Genomic DNA, 12,670 nt, shown 5'->3' with positions numbered 1-12,670 from the left:
TAATATCAGAGCTTAAAAAAATTGAAAGAATTGACTTATAGATAAGAAGAATGGTTCAATTAATTTTTATTTGAAATTTGATACTCCCTCTTTTTGATACACCGTTTTAAGGTAAAAACAAAAAAGGATAGAAATTTTCAAAATTTTCAAATATTAATTAATGGGGCTCAGAGCCTTTAAATACTATCACATATACTCCCCCTTTTGTCATTAGCAAAAAGACATAAACAAAAAGAAGAGATGAGAAAAACATAAGATTAAAGGTTCAGAGCATAATTCAAATAAATTTAAAGCATTTTAACCATCTTCAAAAATTAAATAAACAGGTCATAGTAAGCATTATTATCAAAGCAAATAACAACACACATGATATAAACAGTTAATGATATTCAGAAGCAAGAAGAATTCAGAAGTTAATAATATCAGAAGCGAAAAGAACTAAATCAGAAGCAGAGATGAACCAAGAATATCAAAAGCCTAAAGAGACAAAAAAAAATAAGCTAAAAGTGTGCAACTATGGGTTTGGCTTATTTCTCTAAAATCTTCTTCAGAAGCTCTTGAACATCAGCATACTTCTTGTCCATATCTTTTCTGTAGTTGTCTTCTCTGATCTTGGCTTCTTGCATATCAGCTTCCAATTTTGATATCTTCAGCTTCTGCTCTAGTAGCTCTGTTTCAAGCCTTTCATTTTCTTCTTTGAGCACCTTGTTCTCCTGAGCTAGAGCCAGGTTAGGTGCATCAATCATTTCCAGGATCTCAGAAGGAATAATCAGATGCAGCTCCTTAGGCAGGAATTCATCAGGTTCTCTGCCTCTGATACTGAGTGGATTCTTCACCCAAGTACCAAGAACTTCAACATCTCCAATATTCTCTTCTATTCCATTCAACCAATCTTCCAGCTTCTGCTTGGCTTGCTCTTGAGCCTCAATGCAGGAATCATGCAAAGCTGAAATCAGGTTGACGACCCTTTCTTTTATCCTCTTCCATTGCTTCTGATAGCTTATTGTATGACCCAAGTCATTTCTACCTGCTATCAGTCTGAGAACTTCAGAAGCAATATCTTCCCACACATCTTGTAGTACTTGAGAATCCAGGAAAATGGTGGGAGGTGAAGGTTGTTTAGAGGGTTTTGGAGGGGCTAAGTGTACAATGGGTAGGTTTGATGATGATTAGTCATTTGTAGTTAAGGATTGGCTAGTTGATGGTTGGTCAGGAGTGGGGTCAACTACCATATCAGAGGCATGATCATCTTGATCATCCTCAGAGTCTGTGTCCATATCACATACACCAGTATGAAGGGTGATCTTGATAACTTGTACTGGTGAAGGAGTTATGGAAGCAGGGGTTGGCTCAGGAACAATGTGTTCAAGAGCGGCAGTTTCAGATGCAGGTTCAGGAATGGGTTTAGTAACTGGTTGTTCAGGAACAATATGTTCAGGAACGGTCTTTTGAGGAGTGACTTGTTCAGGAACAGATGGTTCAGGAACAGTTGGGGGTGATGAAGTTGTAGGTTCAGATTGAGGGGGTGAAAAGGCTTTTTCTGGTGAAGGTTTTTGTTGTGGGGGGTCTTCTGAAACAACTTTATCAGAAGCAGCTGCTTCTGGAGTTATTTCAGAGGCTTTTTGTGAGGTTGTGTTAAAGCCAGATTGGGGTAGTTCACCTAGATAATGACTTTCTAGGTGATCCAAAAGAGAAGTGTCTTCAGAAGGAATAGAGGATGTGGTACAAGATGTGTGAGAAACTTGAGGTACCTTAGATACCATTGCTGAGTTATCTACTGCTTCTGAAGTTCCAAGATTCTGAACTTGCTCTACATTTTCAGCATCAGCTTCATCCACGATTAGCATCCTTTCTCTTTCAAGTTCTTTCAAGGCTTTCACTTCTCGCCTATTTGCTAAAAAGTCATCAGAATGTTCCTTAGCCATTCTCTTCATGGCTGGAGTCACTTGAACCATAGAGCTTTTCATATCAAGTGGAGCCTTCTTTCTTTTCAGCTTAGGCTCTGCCTCTTCTTTCTCTATCTCCTCCCAAGCTTCTTCCAACCTTTCTTTATGAAAAACGGTTTCAGCTTTCCCTCTCTTTCTCTTAGCAACCTTCTGTTGCTTGCCCTTATCAGTAGCTGCTTCTGATGCAGTAGCACTCTTAACCTTCTTCACTTTAGCAGGAACAGCTTCCTCCTGAGTGCTTGCATCTTCTTCCAAGACATACTCAGCTACTGATTTAGCCAAGATTTCAGGATTACTTTCCTCAAAGATTGAAGGAAAGTTCCTGATAATCTCAGTTTCTTCTGTTGTCATCTCCAACCACTTTTCATTTTCAGGAGCTTTCTTGATAAACTTCATAGAGAATAAGCTCCTGCTACTGATAGTCCTTTCAGCAGTAGACACTTCAAAGCATTTATCAGAAGCACTCCTTGTATTTCTCAAGAAGTCCAGCACTCTTCCTTGATGAAAGATCTCAGACAATAATCTTCCATAAGGTACTTGTTTTCATCCTCTAATAGTGCCTTCATTTATAGCCCAGCAGAGATGATCCATTACATATCTTGGGAAGTTTATCTTTTCCAGATTGGTCATGAAGTAAATTGCTAGCTTCTGTTGGTTGTTGGGTTGATCAGACCCTCCTGCTCTTTGAAAGAAGCAATCGTTACTGAATTTCACCAACATTTTGTTGTGAATCTCCATTTCAGAAGGCTTAGCATCTTTGTTTCCACCCAGAAGAGTGTTGTAGTAGCTTTGTAGCAGGACATCTTCCTTCTTGACTATTTCTTGAAACCTTCCTTCTGCATTCATTCAACAAGCTTTAGCTATAACATCCTCAGTGATGGCTATAGGAATGCCCATCACTTCAGACCTTATTTCCAAGCTATCAAAGGAGGTGGGGTTCATATCCATGATTGTTTTCCCTTTCTTTGACCCAGCTTGTTTAACTTCGACCTTTGCAGGATTTCCATTGTACACCTCAGCTTTTAGCCAGAAATCTTTGATCAGGTTCACATATGTTGGCCCATTCAACATTTTGAAGTACTCAGACAACTTCTGAGTTTCTATCAATCCTTCCATGTTCACTTTGTACTTCTTAACTGAAGCGAAGTCCACCGGTGATTCTACTTGAACTATTAAGGATTTCCATGGAATATCCATAGTCTTCTCTTTGTAGACGGACCCAGATTCTGGTGCGCTTTGCATGTTTGAGGTAGATTCAGAAACTTTTGAGCTTAATGATGCCATATTATGATGTTTGAAGAAGATTTGAAGAAGATGAAGATTTTAGGGTTCTAAGGTTTTTGCGCTTACTTCGCAAGAGGTTTGAGAGCAAATGTGTTTGTGGTGAGTGAGTAGTGTGTGAATTGAAAAAATGTTTAAGAGTAAAAACGTTTGAAATTCAAAAGAGACAAACAAACATAACATTAATGACAAATTGGGGGCGCGTGAAAAGTACTTTCAAAGCTATTAAATCATCATTGCCCTTTTAGTTATACACCAACACATACAGGCCACGTCAGAAGTTCACAGAGTAACTACCAAGTTAGTGGGCCAGAAGTTACTTTTAAAAAGTAACTCCCAACGTTTCCACTAATTCAACTATTCGGAGGCAATAAATCCAGCTTCTAGACTTCAGATGCTGACGTCATCATCAGAAGCGAGTTTTCCTCAGAACCTCAATAAAGAGCTTCTGATGGACTACTGCTTCTGAACTAACTTCAGAACCTAAAATCCTATTCAGGAGCAAGCAAACTTTTAATCAGATACAAAGTGCATGTTCAAATTTTTCTTTATAAAATCAAATCTTTCAACAGTTAAAGGCTTAGTAAATATATCAGCCCATTGATTTTCAGTATCAATGAATTGTATATCTAAAATTCCTTTTTGAACATAATCTCTGATAAAATGGTGTTTGATTTCAATGTGCTTGGCTCTTGAATGCAAAATTGGATTTTTAGACAAACAAATAGCAGCAGTATTATCACAATAAATGGGAATACTGTTAGCAATTATCTGATAATCTTCCAACTGATGTTTCATCCAAAGTAGTTGTGTACAACAACTTGCAGCTGAAATGTATTCTGCTTCTGCTGTAGACATAGCATTAGTTGTTTGTCTTTTGCTAGCCCAGGATATAAGATTATCACCCAGAAATTGACAATTGCCACTGGTTGACTTTCTTTCAATCCTATCACCAGCATAATCAGCATCACAGAATCCAATTAGCTTATAATCTAAGGATTTCTTATAAAGGAGTCCAAGATTAGTTGTTCCTTTCAAATACCTGAAGATTCTCTTGACAGCAGTCATATGAGATTCTCTAGGATCTGATTGGAATCTTGCACACAAGCATACACTGAATAAAATATCTGGCCTAGATGCAGTGAGGTATAACAAAGAACCAATCATACCTCTATACAGCTTCTGATCTACTTTAGCTCCTTCATCTTCTTTGCTTAAGGTGCACGTAGGGTGCATTGGAGTGTTCATCACTTTACAATCTTCAAGTTTGAACTTCTTCAGAAGCTCCTTTGTGTACTTAGATTGATGAACATAGACTCCATCTTTGCATTGATTAATTTGAATGCCCAGGAAGAACTTCAGCTCTCCCATCATGCTCATTTCAAATTCATCCTGCATTAACTCAGAAAATTCCTTGCAAAGAGATGCATTAGTAGAACCAAATATTATATCATCAACATATATTTGCACAACAAGAATATCTTTCCCAAGGGTCCTTCTGAAGAGTGTTGTATCAACCTGTCCTCTTTTAAAATCATTCTTGATTAAGAAATTACTTAGTCTATCATACCAAGCTCTGGGAGCTTGTTTCAAGCCATATAGTGATTTCTTCAGTTTAAAAACATGGTCAGCATATTTAATATCCTCAAATCCAGGAAGTTGCTTGACATACACTTCTTCTTCTATGACACCATTTAGAAATGCACTCTTGACATCCATTTGATATAATATTATGCCATGATTAACTACATAGGAAAGAAGTAACCTGATTGCTTCCAATCTTGCAACTGGAGCAAACGTTTCAGTGTAATCAATGCCTTCTTGTTGACTATACCCTTGTGCAACTAGCTTGGCTTTGTTTCTTGTTACTTCACCTTGCTCATTCAGCTTGTTTCTGAATACCCATTTTGTTCCAATAATGTTCTTGTGCTGAGGTTTGGGTACCAGATCCCACACATCATTTCTTTGAAAATGATTCAACTCTTCTTGCATAGCTAAGATCCATCCATCATCTGAAAGTGCTTCATCAACTATTGTAGGTTCAATCATTGAGATTAGTCCAATCATTGACTCTACTTGTCTAAAATGTGATCTTGTTCTTCTTGGACTATCTTTGTTTCCAATGATTAGCTCCTCAGGATGTGAAGACTTGTGTTTGAATGTGTTTCTGGGAGGATCTTCTTGATGTGAGCCATCTTGTGCTTCATCAGAAGCAGCTTCATCTTGCGCTTCTGATGTGGGTTCAGCTTCTGGACTTTCTTCAGATTCAGCTATCTGATCAGGTTCTGGAGTAACTTCAGGAACCTGTATCTCTGCAAAACTTTCACCTTGCTTTGAAGTTTTATCTTCAAGCTCTTTGTCATCAAATCTAACGTGCATATATTCTTCAACACAGAGTGTCTCTGAATTATACACTCTGTATGCCTTTGACCTTTCAGAGTAACCTAAGAAGATTCCTCTTTGGGCCTTGGCATCAAATTTCTTTAGGTAGAGCTTGTTGTTCAGAATGTAACATGTACATCCAAATTGATGAAAGTAAGAGATATTGGGTTTTCTTCCTTTAAAGAGTTCATATGCTGTTTTCTCCAAAATAGGTCTAATATAGATCCTATTTTGAACATAACATGCTGTATTCACTGCTTCTGCCCAAAAATGTTTAGCCAAATTATTTTCATGGATCATGGTTCTGGCCATTTCTTGTAAAGTTCTATTCTTTCTCTCTACAACCCCATTTTGTTGTGGAGTTCTAGGAGAAGAGAATTCATGGATGATTCCATGTTTTTCACAAAAAGCTTCAAATGGCTCATTTTCAAATTCTCCACCATGATCACTTCTGATTTTCAAAATATTTGACTCTTTTTCAGTTTGAATTTGTGTGCAGAAGTTACTGAATACCTCATATGCATAATCCTTACTTTTCAGGAATTTCACCCAAGTCCATCTGCTGTAATCATCAACAATGACTAATCCATATTTACTTCCATATAAGGATGCCGTACTCACTGGTCCAAATAAATCAATATGGAGTAATTCTAAAGGTCTTGAGGTTGAAACAATGTCTTTGGTTTTAAAAGATGACTTCACAATTTTCCCTCTCTGACATGCACCACAGAGTGCATCTGAATGATAGTCAATGTCTGGTAGCCCTTTCACAAGTTGTAACTTACTAAGCTTAGAGATTAACCTCCAGTTAGCATGTCCCAACCTTCTGTGCCACATCCATTTCTTATCATTCACTGATAGTAGGCAAATCACCTTCTGATCAGCCAGTTCAGAAAAATTGATTTTATAGACATTGTCAACTCTCTTTCCTTTGAACACAATGAATTTGTCTTCCTTGTTGATTACTGTACAGTTGGGTTTTTCAAAAAGCACATCATAACCATTATCACAAAATTGACTAATGCTCAAAAGGTTATGTTCAAGACCATCTACCAACCATACATTATTAATAGAGGTAGAGGAATTACCAATAGTTCCTGTACCTATGATCTTGCCTGACTGGTTGCCTCCAAACTTCACATTTCCTCCCTCTTTCATTGTTAGGCTGAGGAACATGGACTTGTCTCCTGTCATGTGTCTTGAGCAACCGCTGTCTAGGTACCATGATCTTTGCTTTGGCACTGCTCTTAGACATACCTGCATCATTGACATTTTTAGATTTAGGTACCCATTGTCCTATGGGTCCTGGAAGGTTAGTACTTAAGCCTTTACTCTTCACTTCTTGTACCTTGTGCTGTGAGTTGGGTTGCTTCTGATTAACCATCACTTTAGGTTTTGGTACTTCAGAAGCAGTAACTGTCTTCTTCTGAAACTTAGATTTTAGAGCCTCAGATTTTGGTTTCACCAGACTCTGAGGAATAGGTTCTGATCTTTTCAGGATCCTAACCTTTGAAGTCTTGGAATCATATTTGATCATAGCCTTTGACTTAGAGTTCTTTGGCTTTGAAGTAATCTTAGCCTTAGAACTAGAAGCTTCAGGTTATGATTGAACGACAGTTTCCAACTCAGCCCCTTCTGGTACAAAGAAGGTTTTCAGTCCTTCATTGATGCATTCACAACAAGATTTTAGATTGGTTTTCTCAAGTTTCACTTCTGGAAAACCAATTCCTCTGCCATTGTTCTTGTAAATGCTATAAATCATAGAAGCTACTCTGCTTCTGTCAATGCCATATATAATAAAATCTTTAAGAGAAATTTCATGGTTACTTAAAGGTTTTTCATTACACTTTTCTTGTAGCTTCTGACATAAGAACCTGAGCTGATCTTCATATGTTTTACACATGAAGTCAAAGCCCCTAAGTCCTTGTTCAGAAGCTTTCAGATCCAATAGAGTTGATTTTTGCTGTTGTACCAAATCAGCATATTTTTCTTTTAAATCCTTCAACTCATTGGTTCTTACTTCAAAATGTGTAAGAAGTTCTTTAAGTGACTCAACAAGTTCATCTCTGGGAATTTTGGAATATACCTCGTTTTCATCTTCTGAGTCTGAATCTGATTCAGCTTCTGAAGTTGCTGTTGCTACCAACCCAACAGCTACCTTTGCATCTTCATCAGCTTCCTCTTTATCAGATCCAGATTCACTACCCAAATCATCCCAGGTTGCCATTAAACTCTGCTTAATCTGCTTCTTGAATTTGCTTGGTTTGAATGTAGACCTCTTTGACTTGTCCTTTGACTTTTCTCTTTGAAGATCAGGGCATTCAGCAATGAAGTGTCCAGGCTTCTTACAGTTGAAGAATCCCTTCTGATCTTCTTTCCTTGAGCTTCTGGAGTTACCCCTTCTGGCGAGAAACTTTCTGTTTTTCTTGGCCAGATACTGAAGTCTGTTTGAGAGCATGGCCATTTCAGCAGCATCTGGTTCAGAATCTGAACTTGACTGTTCTTCCTCTTCAGATTCAACCACTTTGAGAGCTTTTGATGACTTGCCTTTGGATGGAAGAGCTATTGATTTACTCTTCTTAGTAGACTCATGTTCATTAAGACTTAACTCATGAACTTTGAAAGAACTAACAAGATCTTCGACACTTAAAGTGTTTAAATCTTTAGCTTCCTCAATGGCAGTCACCTTTGGTCTCCATCTGGCAGGTAAGCTTCTGAGTATCTTTCTTACATGATCAGAAGCAACATAGCTCTTCTTTAGAATCTGTAGCCCAGAAACTAAGGTTTGAAACCTTGAGTACATTTCCTCAATAGTTTCATCATCCTTCATCTTGAATAACTCATACTGATGTACAAGCAGGAGAGCCTTTGCTTCTTTGACCTTCTTGCTCCCTTCATAGTTTGAACAGAGAGAAGCAAACATAGCTTTAGCAGTGGATTTGTCACTCATCTTCATGTATTCTGCTTTAGGTATGGCAATGACAAGGGCTCCTCTGATAATATGATGCTTCTTGTAGAGTTTCCTCAGTTCTGGAGTATGTTTCTTTCTATCCACAGCAACTCCTTCTTCATCAAGGACTAAATCACCAACACCATCTTCCAGAATATCCCATAATTATTCATCTAGGCTCATGATGTAACTGTAAAAGTTGGTCTTCCACTAAGAGAATTCTTCAGCATCTCCATTGAATTTTGGAATCTTTCCAACACTGGATTTCTTACTATCACTATAATCATGTGAGACATTTTTATAGCTAGTATCACCAGAACCAGTAGGAGGAGGAGTAGACATGTTTTTCTCAGATCTTTGACTGTTGCACGGTTAAGTGTTTCACAACAGACCAAGGCTCTAGATACCAATTAAAGGTGAGAAAAACACAAGAAAGGGGGTTGAATTGTGTTTTGAAAAATTCTTCGTTTCTCTTAAAAACTGAATACACTGATCAGAATCTAAGTGAGACAGCTTCTGAAGTGATAATCAGAATCTAAATGCAACAGAATAAAATAGAGAGAGAGAAGAAGAACGACACAAAGCAATTATACTGGTTCCTTCCACAATCCGGAAGTAGTCCAGTCCCCCTTGCACTTCCAAGGAGATTTCACTAAGAGTAATATCTGATTACAATTGCTCAAGCACACAAGCAAGAGACTTCCTTTTCTCAAGCACACAAGCTAGAGACTTCCTTTGCTCAAGAACACAATCAAGAGACTTCCTGCTCAAGCACAACTGCACGAGACTTCCTAACTAAACAAAATTACACAGAAAATTGTTTAAGGTTGAACACTTGATATACAATCAGAGGTGCTCACAATACAAATCAGATACAGACTCAATGGACTTAAGAATTTCTAAGATATAACTTTGAGACACAGAAATTCTAAGTGAATGTAGAACAATTTCAGCAGAGGTTTGGCACTTGTAAAAATGTTGTGAGTCTTTCGTTCAACGTTCATGCATTACCAAAACTCTAAGTCTTCACTCATTTATATCGACGTGTGAGAGAGACGTTGTGAAATTGCCAGCACACCAAAGAGTCGTTGTTTGAAGCTTGATCTTTCACCAATGATCTTTTGCCTGATTTGGTTGTTGTCCTATGAAGAACCAATTTGAAATCCATTCCTTATCCAAAGGAACATCTATGCAGGCGAAGCCGTATTCTGGAGCTGTTTTCTTGTCTTGTAGCGTGGACACAAAACAGAGTAGTGGAGAAGGTGGTTGTACAGTTCGTACAATAGTACAATGTCAACGCTTTCGTCCAAATTGCAAGCACATGCCTTCAAACACCTTTGAAATGACCTTTGCATTGTTCCACTAATTTTCTGCTGTGTTTTCGAATCCAATAGACAGCTTTTGCAATGTAGATTCTTCAATCTTTGAATCTTTTGTAAATTCAGTTGATCTTTAGCTTATGGTGAAATGACTTCTGATGAGGCAGCTTCTGATGATGCAGCTTCTGTAGCTTCCGATGGTGCAGCTTCTTCAGCTTCTGATGATGTAGCTTCTGATGATGCAGCTTCTGATAATGTGGCTTCTGGACTTCTTTTCTTCAGGAGCACAATTCTTCAGGAGCACTATTTCTTCAGGAGCGCTTTTACTATCTTCAGGAGCAGCTTGACTTCAGGAGCGCTTTCCACTTTCAGGAGCGTATTGCCTTCAGAACCGTCTAAGCTTCATTTTCTTTTACCCTTTATTTGCTCATTCAGAACCAATTAATGATGTAACTTTTTAACTGTGGTCCTGTACACTTGAACAAATATTAGCTAGTCCAATTTACAATTTTTAATACCTTGTTATCATCAAAACTCTTTGAGGTTCATTGTTAAACACATTTTGTTCCAACATGCTGTCAAGAGAATCTTCAGGTATTTGAAAGGAACAACTAATCTTGGACTCCTTTATAGGAAATCCTTAGATTATAAGCTAATTAGATTCTGTGATGCTGATTATGCTGGTGATAGGATTGAAAGAAAGTCAACCAGTGGCAATTGTCAATTTCTGGGTGATAATCTTATATCCTGGGCTAGCAAAAGACAAACAACTATTGCTATGTCTACAACAGAAGCAGAATACATTTCAGCTGCAAGTTGTTGTACACAACTACTTTGGATGAAACATCAGTTGGAAGACTATCAGATAATTGCTAACAGTATTCCCATATTTTGTGATAATACTGCAGCTATTTGTTTGTCTAAAAATCCAATTTTGCATTCAAGAGCTAAGCATATTGAAATCAAACACCATTTTATCAGAGATTATGTTCAAAAAGGAGTTTTAGATATACAATTCATTGATACTGAGAATCAATGGGCTGATATATTTACTAAGCCTTTAACTGTTGAAAGATTTGATTTTATAAAGAAAAATTTGAACATGCACTACATGTCTGATTAAAGCTTGCTTGCTCCTGAATAGGATTTTGAGTTCTGAAGTCTGTTCAGAAGCTATGGTCCATCATAAGCTCTTTATTGAGGTTCTAAGGAAAATACGCTTCTGATGATGACATCAGCATCTGAAGTCCAGAAGCTGGATTTTATGCTTCTGAATAGTAGAGTTAGTGGAAACGCTGGAAGTTACTTTTTGTAGTAACACTGGCCCACTAACTTAGTAGTTACTCTGAGAACTTCTGACGTGGCTTATCTGTATTGGTGTATAACTTAAAAGGGCAATGATGATTTTTAAAAGCTTTGAAAGTACTTTCACGCGCCCCCAATGTCATTAATGTTATGTTTGTTTGTCTCTTTTGAATTGCAATCGTTTTTACTCTTAACACACTGTCAATTCACACACTACTCACTTCACAACAAACACTTTGTTTTCAAACCTGTTCTTGCGAAGTAAGCTCAATTATCTCAACCCTAGAAACCCAAAATCATCATCTTCATCATCAATCAAATGACATCATCAAGCTCACAACGAGAAGCTTCAGAATCTACTGCACAAGAGGCCTCTGCCTATGACTTCAGAAGAAGAAGCATGAAGCTAGAAGAATGGGAGTTAATGGTACAAATAGAAAATCCAGTGGATTTTGTATCTCTAACCTTCCATGAGTGTTGGATCAGAAGTTACTACAAAGAGCAAGGTCTTATGCCATACTTCAAGATGTTGAATGGACCGACATACGAAGCCTTGGTTAGGCACTTCTGGGTGAGAGCGAAAATTTATGACAAAGCTACGTCTATAGCTGAAGAAAGGAAAATGGTTTTGCTTTATCCAAGTCTGGAGGGAAAGACAATAAAAGAAATGGGACTTGAACCATTTACCTGCACACAAATCAGGTCAAGCATCTGTGGTATTCCAGTTATCATTGTTGAATGGCAGATAGAAGTTGTACTTGGTGTAGAAGCTTCAGGGAAATATTCAGGAATTGAAATCTCAAGTTCTGAAGAACGCCTCTGGAAGGAAAAAGTCAACCTGGCTTTGTACAACTCCAAGCAGGAAGGAAAATATGCTGACCTAAGCACTGAAAAAAGGTTGCTTCTGAAGATTCAGAATGAGAATTTGCTTCCATGTGGTGGAAGTGATAAACCTAATTTGGCACAGAAAATTTTTCTTCATCACTTCATCAAGAAGGAAAAGGTGAATGTGCCCAAATACATGTTCAAGTATTTGATTGATTGTCTGAAAAAGAGTCAGTTGCAGGATAGACCCTGGGTACCTTATGGAAGACTCTTATCAGAAATATTTTATCAAGGAGGTGTTTTGGACAGACTAAGCAGTGTTGAAGCCTTCTCAGATAAGTTGCTTGACACTAAGACTGGGAAGTTCATAAATGCTCAAACACTCAAAAATATGAAGCTGATCAGTAATGTCACCAAGCTTGAATCTGACTTGAGTGAATCCAGCGCTTAATCTGATCTGATGAAGGATTTTCCATCCATCTACAAGAAAGATCCTCTTGATGTGGAGATGTATTTCATCAAAGATCACTTTGAGGCAACTAACAAGGTCATCAGATTGGAGGATGTACCTAAAGAAATGTATGGTGGTGCTCTGCCACTTGCTAGAGGCAGAAAATCAAAGAAGAAGCTGACTGCAGAAGAGTACTTGGAAGCTGAAAGAC

General features: G+C 37.8%; 1 protein-coding gene across 1 annotated transcript; it reads left to right on the top strand.

Annotated features, from left to right (window-relative positions):
• Positions 1-11,502: 11,502 nt before the first annotated feature.
• On the top strand, positions 11,503-12,459 carry LOC146938067 (uncharacterized). Its single transcript, XM_085749576.1, has 2 exons — positions 11,503-12,186; positions 12,238-12,459. Exons 1-2 carry the CDS (start codon positions 11,503-11,505, stop codon positions 12,457-12,459), a joined length of 906 nt encoding a protein of 301 aa, XP_085605702.1.
• The last annotated feature ends 211 nt before the right edge of the window (positions 12,460-12,670 follow it).

The sequence above is a fragment of the Medicago sativa genome, chromosome 3, assembly GCF_051527215.1.
Source record: "Medicago sativa cultivar Bolivia chromosome 3, Bolivia_mono, whole genome shotgun sequence".
In the NCBI taxonomy this organism is placed as follows: Eukaryota; Viridiplantae; Streptophyta; class Magnoliopsida; order Fabales; family Fabaceae; genus Medicago; species Medicago sativa.
The sequence above is the reverse complement of the archived record's forward strand: the minus strand, read 5'-3'. Positions and strand labels throughout refer to the sequence as shown.

Coding starts and splice junctions, on each gene's coding strand:
- LOC146938067 (XM_085749576.1), top strand. CDS start 11,503: ATGACATCATCAAGCTCACAACGAGAAGCTTCAGAATCTACTGCACAA. Junction 12,187..12,237: donor ACTTCATCAAGAAGGAAAAG/GTGAATGTGCCC, acceptor TGTCTGAAAAAG/AGTCAGTTGCAGGATAGACC.